The sequence below is a fragment of the Paramormyrops kingsleyae genome, chromosome 25 (genome assembly GCF_048594095.1).
Source record: "Paramormyrops kingsleyae isolate MSU_618 chromosome 25, PKINGS_0.4, whole genome shotgun sequence".
NCBI lineage: Eukaryota > Metazoa > Chordata > Actinopteri > Osteoglossiformes > Mormyridae > Paramormyrops > Paramormyrops kingsleyae.
Window position 1 is genome coordinate 28371378 of NC_132821.1, and position 12236 is coordinate 28383613.

The 12236-nt window shown below is 40.9% G+C and overlaps 1 protein-coding gene and 1 long non-coding RNA gene across 6 annotated transcripts in view; one reads left to right on the forward strand and one right to left on the reverse strand.

Annotated features, from left to right (window-relative positions):
* LOC111853036 (peroxisome proliferator-activated receptor gamma coactivator 1-alpha) overlaps nucleotides 1–2771 on the forward strand; it is a 179601-nt gene extending 176830 nt beyond the window's left edge. For all 5 annotated transcript variants that reach the window (XM_023829494.2, XM_023829493.2, XM_023829495.2 and 2 more), the window contains one exon: nucleotides 195–2771. In XM_023829494.2, coding sequence (XP_023685262.2) covers nucleotides 195–298 — 104 coding nt within the window. In that variant the 3' untranslated portion in view covers nucleotides 299–2771. The remainder of the gene's footprint in view (nucleotides 1–194) is intronic.
* LOC140582856 (uncharacterized) overlaps nucleotides 1–12236 on the reverse strand; it is a 56432-nt gene that overhangs the window by 22928 nt on the left and 21268 nt on the right. The window lies entirely within an intron of this gene.

Here is a 12236-nt window from a genome sequence, read left to right on the forward strand (position 1 = left end):
TTGTGGGCCTTTTATAAGCCCCTCGTTTACCATGAATGCTGAGTATCCGCTCGTTGACACAGTCATCGTCGGCTATAAGATTCCACCGCCGGTCGCGGGGGTGGAGAACAGCCGCATGTCGGGGTTGGCCCTGCAGCGAAGGGCACGAACCCACACATCCGCTGAAACTCACGCACGACTTGTCGTCCTTGCAGACTCCCATTGTGAAGACTTCGACCCGACCTCCGCTAAAAGCAAGTATGACTGCATGGATTTCGACAGCTTGCTGCAGGAAGCCCAGAGCAGCCTGAAAAGGTAACTGGTGGCAGCCTTGTCACCAGAGGGAGAAGCAATACCTCACGGATGTATCCGTCCTCGACTGCGAGGCCACTGGAAGTTTTACGCTCTTTGAATGAAGAAGAATATATAGTATGAATGATATATAACACAAAGTTTACATGAACTAAGCTGCTGGTAAACCGGGAAGCAATGATATCAACTGGTGAAGTCAATAATATGTCATATCATGATGCAGGTCTATAGCCAGAGTATAATCAAAATGCTAACTCTCTTTGTTCAAAAAAAAAAAAAAAAAGAAATTAAATACATGCGGCTTGTTCAGTTCTTTTTTTTTGTTGTGTTTTTGTGGAGTTTTTATCTACTGTTTGTATGTGGTGTTACATTTAGCATTTGGGGGTGAACTCTACCTGGGGTCTTTCAGATACCACTGTCATCCATTCACCAGAAATATAGTTGTGTATTTGAAAATATGGAATATGTTCAGATGAATTACTATTTTTATTTTGTGTATATATCTGACAAAAGTTCTTTATTTGTTACAGCTATGCACTGTAAAACGCAGCCTTTATAAAAGATGAGATTTTCTTAAATAAGAATGTTGATCTGTAGTTACTATGATGAAGTTGTTCTCCTACATGAAGTTCAGATGACGTGATATGATTGTAAAAACATATATTGAATTGAGGTGATTTTTTTTTCTCAAAGGGGAGATGCTGAAAATTTTTTAAAACTTTATTTTGGTGAAAAAAAAGCAGTTGTTACAGATGTCTATTGCAGTTTGTATAGTTTTATCTGTTTTTAAATATTCCCCACTCAGTGTTTTCCATGTACAACATCTAGCATAAAATACATTTTTACATATTTTTCTTTTCATAATTAAACACATGGGCCACAAAGGTCTATCAGTAATTTTAATTTGAAAATAATCAGCAGTCTTCACTTTCTTCAGTTTTTATATATACAGGAAATTCTTTTGTTGTTTTGTAATTCTACTTTTTTTGGGAAACAAAGTTTTTTTGAACAACCTAGGTTTTACCTCGCTGCTGCCCCTGGAAACCATTTATAAATTTAATTTTTGTAAATTAAAATATTTATATTCTTTTTTTTTCTCTCCACGCAATGGGTGGTCTGCTAATTTTAGCTATTTATTCTGTTATTAAATCGTGTTATTGAAACGTTGGTGGAAATATATGACAAAGACATGGTGTTATTAAAATAGCATTTTCTATGAAGAAATGAATTATTCAAAGTCATCAACAGTGAAACCCTCGTCAGATATGCTGCTTCTGGTTAATTTATCTATTACTTTTAAAACCAGTTGGCTGCAGCTTTAAACACTTTTTTTGGCTCCCAAGTTCCTTCTTTTATAACTAAAGACATGAAGCAATAAAAAAAATATTTTACCTTATTTTTCCATTTTATATGTTATGCTGTATTTATGTCTCCCCATATGTAAACGCCAAGCTAAGGTTTACGCCTTCATTTTGAGGATCTCTGTATCTTTTTGCAAAGATTTTTATTATAATGATGCCGTGAATAACAGATAATTTAACAATTAGATGAAGAATTATTGAAGGAAAATTAAACTTTTCTTTCTTTTTTTTTTCCCCTGACGTGTCATTTTGCTTGTAAAGTAATTCTCGGATCACACGCCTTGCCCAGCTGCTCACAAAGTGTATGTATCGACTTCCAGTGCGTGTGCATACTGTAAGCATTCGTGACAGTGTAAGGATTTACGGTGTGTGTCTGTGTGTGCAATTTAAGATTCGACTTTTGTAATCTCAACATCTTTGGAAATCTTAGCACTTAAGTAAAACAGTATTTCAGTGATAAACTGTGTGAATTGAGAAAATATTCAGTACTCTTCTTTGCCTGGTCCAGACAGCCCAGGATCTTCCTGATAATCCGGTCATATCTGGTCTATGTTCTTCGAATCCATCATATACTGTATACTGGACCATGCAATGAGAATACTAGCTTACCCCTGTTTAAAATGCATTGGATTAAACCTGCGGATCACAGAACTGTTTTTTTGAGGTAAAATGTTGGTGCTGACAGCATGTTTTACATCTTCCATTTGACATGTACAGACGATGCAACTCTGCACACGTTTCATCCTTGTGCAGCTTGGTGATGTTGTCATGTCCCATTTGGAGCGTGTGACTTTAAGCATAACATAAACATGCTTTGTAAATTGCCTCGAGCAGCAATATAATATAATTTGAATACTGCGGCGGGCATTTGGGTAATGTGAAGCACAGAGCAACGCCATGTTTGTAGGCAGAGTCGTAGTTGCCCAGGAGATCGGTGTAGAAGAGGGGCATGGTGGGATTTCTGTCGACTTATCGTCTTTTCCCATGCTGCCTTCCCGCCAACCCCTTGCCAATGCCTTCGTGTATCTACCTATTGTACGACTTTCTTGTGGATTTTATTTCTATGTGCGTTATTCATCAACCTCACCAAGCCAATAAAGGGATACCTGTTTTAGCTAAGATTGACTTATTCTGCTCTTCATTCATCTCATGGGAAAAACCGCAGGCCTCATGCTACAAAGGTACTTGGGTACAGTGAGTAATGCAAACAGGCAAGTTGACCATTCAGCCAAACTTGCACTTAGATCTTTAAGCCCTAAGGCAACACATTCTCTAAACTTAAACGTAAGCTAAACCTAAACTTAAACTAAACCTAACCATACCTCTAAACCTAACAGCAACCCTAAGCCTAACTCTAACTCTGACCACAATCCTACAGGCAACCCTTATTCCTAACTGTAGGACAAGATGATTCATGCAAATCTTAGCCTAACCCTATGTTCAAATCAAACCCTAAATCTAAAGCCAAGCTTAATTCTAATTAAAGCTATATCTCTAAACCCAGCTTTAACCCTTAGCCTTAAATCAAGCCTAAACTGCAACCTTAAGCTAAGCGACAGGTGCAACTCCTGCAGACTATAGCGGTTAATTTTTTATGCATTTGGTGGCTGCCCTGCTCTGCAGAATGACTGCCTGGGACTGCCTCCTCAGACAGACCACATGCCGGCAGACAGCCCGGTGGCCTTTGCCAGTGCAAGAGATATATGGAGAAAAGTCACGTTAAAATTTAATGTCGGTTGCAGGTGGGCATGGATGGCCTGATTGTGTTTTTTATTAAGCAGGCGATTTAGCCGAAGAGTGCAGGCAGAGCTGCTTTCATTTGGGCCACGCAGTATGTGGTAGAAGGTGTTCTGAAGAGTGCCCTTTCCAGCAGAATGGACAAGGAACAGTGTCCCCAGATAGTTCATTTTGCTACTGGCCCCTTTCTTCCCTGCGTGTCTGACTCCAGCGAGTCATTTACTGTTTTACATTAAAGGCGGACGGCCCCATTTTCTACACCATACAGTCAATTTCTTGGTAATCTCCTGCTTTTATCATAGCATAGTTTAGCTATATGTGTAAGACAAAACAGGTACATGGCACAGGGCAGCATAGGGCCCAAGAGAAACGTACTTTTATGGTAATACCCGACATAACGGTACAGTTTGCCTTAGCGAATGAAACACTGGAGAGCTATTGCCTAAACAAGGACACTGTGCCCAAAAGACTTTTAAACGGTTTTTTGACCTTTGAGATAAAAAAAAAAGAGCAGCAAGCACTGATCCGCACATTAGATGTGATGTGTTATCTACCGCTCGCTCTGCACCGAATAAGCAACTTTTTTTTTTTACGTGCACTTTTCCATTTGGCCCATGTCAAGTTGTCATCCTGCGTTCACCTTGCCGTAACTGACAGACTAGTCGTAATAAAATTCATCTGCTTAGACCACAATCCTATCAAACATATATTAATGAATTCCCTCTTTCGTCAAAACAGCATTGTGAGATCGCTCGGCTTCAACATGTCACACACAGTATGGGTTGAAGTGTATAAATGAGTTACTGTGACTGAAAAATGGCTGGAGGCCCCCGTTTCATCGCTTTCGTTGAAGCAGCTGCTGTAATATCCTCTATTTTACCCAAGTTTTATTGTGCTTATTTAGTGGTTAAAAAGAAAAAAAGAAAAATCAAAGAATTCAGTGCAAAAAATCTTTCCATTTAAATTTTCAGTAACACTTTCCTTACGAACATGTTTTTAGTAATTTATAAACACATTCGTGACAAATAATAATGCATTCATAAAGCATTATAAATATGCCAATAAATATTTAACAAAAGGCAGACTATAATATAGCCATACCTGCATTATGAATGCTTTATGAAGCTGTCATCAATAATGCCTTTATAATGCATTACAATGGTCGGTATAAGAATGCTTTTAAACTGCATTATAAAGGAATAGAAATTATTTATAGTGCAATACAGATGAGCTTCATAAAACTTTCATAATGCATAATAAACATGGCTATAATGTTATACCTTTTTATAAATAGTGATAGTCATGTTCATAATGCATTATGAATGTACTTAAAGAAAATGTTTAATATTATCAATAGTAACTAAAGTAAATGTATTCTACATCTTTACTATAATGCAGAATTCCTTGCTCATTCCTATTTAAATAACAGGAAAGGTTTTAGCCGAAGGAATCTTCCACTTAAATGCTTTCCAATCTGTCAAAAGGATTAAGCTATATCCTTGTAAACAACAATTAAGTCACTGAAATAACATTTCGAAACAATGTCATGGATGTTTTTAATTGAGTTTTTTTTTTCCTTTTATTGAGTAATGAGACAGAGGAAGATGCTATTAGTTTTCTTCCCAAATCACCAGCGCTGTGACTGACTGAACACTCCTCAAAATTATAAATGGCTTTACGCTAAAGAGAGCTGATTGAGCAAAACGTCCCTGCGCTCTCAATCACCGGTCTGGCATCAATTGTCAGCAAAAGCACGGAGTGCATTGTTGGGAATATGACCGAGACGCTCGTATTAATTGGAAACAAGGGGCGTCCAGATCAAAAGTGTTGAATTAAAATAAGGAAAGAATAAATGAACTTCGCCCAAGACGTGACATTTGCTAACGAGTGCGCCTGGGAGCGTTGCATCCCCGTTATTGGCACAGGAGAAGTGAAACCTGCCCGACAGCGAGAGCAGGCTTTGGGACGCTGGGCTGGGCAGCCTTAGGGGTGCTGGGACTTCAGCGGGGAAGAAACATCCGTACTGGGGGCCACAGGGATTGCTGCACTGGCGGCTCGCAAGCAGGGCAAAAGCTACTCTGTCATCTGGGGAACTGGGGAGGGGGGGGAAGCCATGGGAATCGTGGTATTTATCTTCTTAACCTGGGCTTTTTTAGGGTATAACTGCTTCGAGTTCCAATGTAAAATGGATGAGGTTCATGTTACCCATCAAAATCAAATCGAACACCCCTAAGTCAAACTGAATACATCTGGCAGGTCGCAGATCGGAGGACAATATTGAACGTTGAATACAAATAAACAGTTGAAAACAAACACAATAGTAAAAAAAGAAAAGGGGGGGGGGGGGTTAGTCAAATACAGTTCTGGAACACCAAGCATCACCAACGGGGGGGTGCGCCCTTTCTCCGTAATTAAGCAAAGGCCCAGTTAGCTACACGTGCTTGCTATGTCGGATATAGCTAGGACTTTCAGTATTCCCGTGATAAAATGGACTGTGTGAATGCTCTACAGAATGAATCAAGTGGGTATCTGCTGTAAAGGTATAGGAGAAGCACAGAACACCAGCCTTCCTGTCTCTGTCCAGACACGTCTCGAGCCTCCTAAACTGCAAGAGCAGATCTGCTGGGCGCAGCAGCTGAGGGCCCTGTGCTGAAAACCAAGAAATTCAGGCTCCTTCACTTTTCATTCATTTCAATCACGGACTCATCGCAATTCCCTACTTTAGCGATGTTTCCTCTATTTGCCTTTTCGACATCAGCCACCATGCCCGACTCGACCTCGCGTTAAAAGCGTCCAGAGACCGTCTCCCGGTGTGATTCCCACCTTTCCGCCGCCTGATCTGGGCATTGCCCGCTCCTCCATTCCACGGTCACCGTTTGTTTCCCATCGAGAGTCATGGGTCCATATTAAAGACTCAGCATAGATACAGGTCAATTTATATGGATGATGTATTGGACACAGTACACGATGTAAGCTGTAACTTTGTTTACCTGCCAGTGATGACACAGTGGGTACAGTTAAAGTGTCACTGGGACGTACAGGCTGCTTTGCCAACACCCCCCCCCCCCGTGAGGACAGCAGCAGACGGTTCTAAGGTGCAAGAGCCAGTACGCAATGTTCTCACAGGACTCAAAGCTATGTGACAATGAGAACAACCCTGTGCATTTTTTGTTGGCCTAACAGGGGCGAGCATAACACAAGCTGGACAGCTTTGATTGAATGCATTGCAATTTCATCCGACTCTTGCCAGAAATTAGACAAATATTTATGGTGTGAGATTTTTTCCATCTCTTTCAATAAAGATGTCTACTTTTTAATTTATTGCACTAACTAATCCTAGAAGTCATTCTTGTATTTCATAAGTATCGTCTAAGTCCGAGTGATGTCACTCCTGTGCCTTTGAGATCATTGTCTTCCAGTTGCAGCTCCCTCAGCTCAGAGCTGGCAGAGCGTAACAGTAAGGCCAGATCTCCACAGCACACCTCTGTGAGGCAGCAGTTACCCAACCTGTCAAGAGAAGACCTCCAGCTGTTAGTCAGGAGTGCCATTCACCCACCCAGACCCGTGTGAAAATAGTATGTGAGGCCCTTTATATGTAGAAGGAAAAAGGAACTATTTGGGAAAAAAGTCATCCTTTTTGTACTCACTTCAACTTCTCAAGTTTACAACCCGCACGGATCAATTCGGCACAAAGCTCTTGCACACTGCTGTCTCCTGCATCATTGTGGCTCAGATCCAGCTCTCTCAGGTGTGAGGGGTTTAAGAGAGCCGAGGCCAGGATCTCACAGCCTACCCGAGTGAAACGACAACCCGACAACTTGGAAGAAGGAGAGCAAATGCCTTGCAGATTTTTATCGTCCTTCAATTAGATACTGTGTCTAGGCTATGGTTTGGAGTACTCACATCACCACGTCCACCATGTAACTTAGCATTACGCATTTCATCCTGTTACTTTAGTCACAAGCTTCATCTCTTTTTAGGAAGGGCTCATCTTTTTATAGTCCTTAAGCTATCCAGGACATTTTTTTCTCTCATGTATACATTTGTGCATAAAACAGTGGAAAGGTACAGGTCATAAAGCAGAACTCTTGATACATCTCAGACTCCTCCGTAAAGATTTCTGTGCAAACTACACAGATGCTTGACTAACGTCTGTGCCATAAGCTTTCAGATGCACTTTATAAAATATAAGGTTCCCCTTTTCCAAGACACAGTAAGACAGCTCACCGAGTTCGAGAGAAATGTATCTTCCTATAACAACTTTTTTGCATTTATCTCATAGTTTTCTTGATATTTTACGTTATGCTTCTTTGAATGAGCGAGAAGTGAGCGTACGCTTCCTTCCTGACTTTTTCACCTATTAGTTGCTCAAGGACAGTCGCCGAAATCCGGCAGAAGATCGGCATGTGGCACATGATGAACAGGGTCCTTGATGACGTGATGTGTGCAACTACTTTGCTGCTCAGGGTCTGCTCTCTTGATGAAGTATTCTTCCTTCTGTGCATCATTAAACCCCCGTACCTCTGTCAGCTGTTGGATGCAGTCAGGAAGGATCTGATCGGCTGCTGCCAGCTGGGAGGTTATCCAGAGGAGAGCGGAGGGAAGGAGATTCCCTGTGATGAACTGAGATAATGGCATGACAACTGCATTTGACTCCCCACACCCGAAGTCATTGTTTTTGAAATTAAGGGGAAAGGCATCATCATAACAGTCTTATACGTCTCCCACTTCATACTGTGAATTGCTTGCATTTTCGAAAAGCTTCAAAATATGTTCTTATATTTAATTCCTAGTCGCATTACACAAACAAGTACAATTAGAGTTCAGGGAGAACTTGTCTGATCATGTTAAACTTGAACACTAGAGAAGCTAATTTAGAAATAATCAGGTGAGGTATGTGAGCAGCCTCAGACAACGTGGTCCAAAGAGCCGACCAAGCAGGATTGGCTGACACAAAATGACCCAATGCGTATGTGAACCCTGCGTCACCTCAGCTGAAAGGCATTCCAAAAAAAATTAAACGAATTCGTTGCGGCATACTTTGGCGGAAGCACTGCAGAAACTAAGCTAATTACCACAGCGACGGGACTAACATGGGTCATCAGTCATGTGATATGAACAATAAGGTTCATTCACAACGGAACACATCAAGGTAGGAAAAAAATGGTTTAAAGATAAATGATTCAGCAATCCGACAGCAATCAGTAGGATGGAGAAAAAGAGGGACGTAGATCGGTTTATAGGAAGCTAGCTAGATGTGCTTTTCACATACATTTCAGCAATACTATAGGGTGAGCATTAGGGTAATGTTCACCGTTATGATTGCACTTTAGGGTTGATGCTTGGGTTAGAGTTAGCATTTGGTTTATGCTTTTGGTTGCAATTAGAATTAGGGTTTGTGCCAAGGTTAGCATTATAATAGGGCTATGCTTAGGGTTAGGATTAAGGTTATAGTTCAGGTTAGAGTTAGGGATGGGGTTTAGGTTTAGGTGTGCAAGACATGCACACAATTCATGTGCACATACATTGAAAAACGTGCTCAATAAATATTTAATATCACTGATTTTAACCTGTATCGGCTACAGTAATAACAAATTACTTTCTCACCACGATATAGCTTTAAGTACATGCTAAGTCATCACATACCTCTGCCGAAGGCTGAAAAAGTAACAAGGACACCCTACATAAGCGTCTAGAAAATTTATGGAATTTTCCTCACAGAATGGAAGCTCACACACGGATGAAAAACTTGAATGAGAAAGTGGTGCGCCAGTGCAAGGGAAGCGAAATTCAGTGCGAGCGCACGGCAAACGCAGAGAGGGCTATAAGAAGACATTTCAGAGCAAAGCACCCAACAACAACCCAGAATGACCCCATTTTACTGGCCTACGACTACAAGGATACAACTGAGGAACTGAAGTCCACTGTCATCAGAATGCGACGGCCGATCTGTTCCTCTTGACTGGGATATTAACTGCAGTTGTGGTGCATTTCAGCAGGTGACCTTTAGTCATTTTTTTGTCGCAAGTGTCTGCTTAAGTATAAAATGCGCGCTATCTGCAAATCTTCGCCTGGACAAGCATTCGAACAACACAGAATGATTACATTTACACACGGGTGCTGTACTTTATCTCTCTTGCTGATTTTAATGCATTTCAGCTGCTAGCAGCTGCATCCAAGCAATATTTACAACAGTATGGATTTTATATACAATCTCTTGTATTTATGGCGACATTTAACTTACCGCTGCATTATGCCACATGTAGCATGTTGCAACTGCCATAAATATACCTGTTATCTAATTGATTAACTGAGTATTAGTAGGAATTGAATTATTACCTAAGATTGCTGCTATAACTGCTTTGACCTGATATGATGATATAGAAGGATGAAGCTCCTTTTCCCTGAGAACAGTGTAATCCCAGCGGTAGCTAAATAGTGCAGAGGAGAGCAAAGGGCTTCACGAAGGCCTGGTACGTTTTCCTATCAGGGTAATTTTAATGCATTATTACGCTACTCTCGTTAATTTCAAATATCCCCAACCCCCACTCTCCATAATCGAACGCCTTTACTAGAAATTTCACAGGTTTAACTAGGTATAAATCTAGCTTTTCCGTCACATCACCCCTAAGTAAATTTCTCACAAGATCGACTATGTGATTTCTGTAGTTCCTGCCAACGTTGCTCAAAGTATTCCAGGCAGAAATCTCTGCGGGACCACCTTCCGGAAAAAGAAAAAAACTTCCAGAGAACACCAGTCACAGTCCTTTAGGGGATCTGAAGCCCGTCCTCCACCTTTTCTAGTGTGAGCACAGTCCGATGCCATGGAGTGGATACTTGCACAAACAGGAAATAAGCTGTGCGACTCCTAAGCCCAGAAAATTAGCTGGAATATTACGACAGAAGAGATGCACAAATAGGATGATGATCTAAAATTTTACATTTACTGGCAAACACTTTTATCCAAAATGGCGTACAATTAAGAAGGCAACCTCTAGAGCAGGGGTGTCAAACTCCAGTCCTGGGGGGCCGGAGCCCTGTGTAGCTTAGTTCTTTCCCTGTTTCACCATAAATGATTCAGCTCAACAGCTATGTGGTAATTAGCACAAGGAGTTGAATCAGGTGTGTTAAACGAGGGGAAACCCAAAAATGTGCAGGGCTCCGGCCCCCCAGGACTGAAGTCTGACACCTGTGCTCTAGAGCAAATGGGGTTGTTCAAGGATGTGATGGTGACATACCTGACCAAGAGATTTGAACCAACAACTTTCTGATTACAGGAACAAAGCTCTAAACTGCAAAGTCACCACCATAGTTAAGATGCAGCTCTAAATCACCTGATACAGATAATCAGGACCTTCAATAGCATCACAGTATTAGAGCCAACTTAGCTTCAACATAGCTGGCTCCAATACTTATCTGTACCAGGTGCATTAATTTAGGGCTGCATCTAAGCTCTGCAGGGTGGCAGACCTCCAGGAGCAGGGCCGGTGACCGTTGATGTAGACCATGCGATGCTCCTGATATAAGGTGTCGCTGGCTGCTAGTTAATTAATGACTGATTGCAGTGCTGCGTGAGACCCGGAGAAGTTTGATGCAGGAGATAAAGCAAGTCACTTGCCACAGTGGCCTCTGTGGAGATCCTGGACATCTGTGCACGTGCTACCCAAGTGGTGCCAACAGTGGAAGAGAGGAAGACTGTACTATAGTCAGGACCCAATGCATTGTGGGTAATATTTGCGAGCTGCAGCAGAGACACCATGATCCAAAAACCATTTAAAAATAACCTAAATATAAACTAGTTATTTTACAGCTATACAGACATATACGGTATATACTGTCAGTTTTGGGACTGTATGTGTACTTGTGAGCAGGGACATTTTGGATCATTTGAGATCAAGTGAGATCTTCAAAGCGCAGCCAGTGTATTGGCTGAAAGACACAAAATGCTGATCTCAATACAGCCCATGAAGCTTTTTCTGACACCACAGAGGACACTAAAAACTAGCCGCACTATTATCATAACAAATTTCTCGTATAAATTACTGTCCGCTTTTTGCAGCAGCTAATTGTTATGAAACAGGCTCGTTTTGGAGTTTAGGCTCTTATTGCTAAAGAGCAGTTCATAGTAACTGGTGTCTGGCCTCCTTTTTCACAGAAAATTCACTGATGCTCTTTTGTTCTTTCTAATATTATTCCGATTCATGTTGTGATGAAGGATGGAGTTACCATGCGAGGTTTTTTATTTCAGCTTTGAAGTAGGTTAAAACTCAAAGCGAGATGCAAATCAATGGAGCCGACATTTAAATCTGAAAATAATATCATGTAAATCTGAGAATACTACTGCTTCGTAATCGAATACAGGCATTTCAGAATATTAATCCCAAAATACAGTGTGCTGGGTAAACCATCAAATAACGGCATATAAAATACACGATGAGTTTGAGAATCTTTTAAAGGATATTGTATATCGGAATATCAGATACATTTCTTTGCTCCATTACAGGGAATATGAATTGCAGATAATCCATGGTTTCTCTTAGTAATCTTTAAAAAAAAAAAGTACATAAAGGTGAGAACACAGATTCCTGGGATGTTTGTAGTAATCGTTACATCAGGGAGTAAGTGTCACCCAACATACCACCATAAAGTTAGCAATGATTAGGAGCATAGATGACTGGTGATAGACTAATGAGTAAGGTGAGTGTCCTCAGATGTCAGGTTTTCCACTTACAGACAACACAGTCCGTGCAAAGGTGTAAACATGAGTATGTAGAGCCCGTTTTGACTCAAAAGAGCAAATATATTCAGCAACGGAACAAGAATAATACACAATGTTAAAGGCCACAA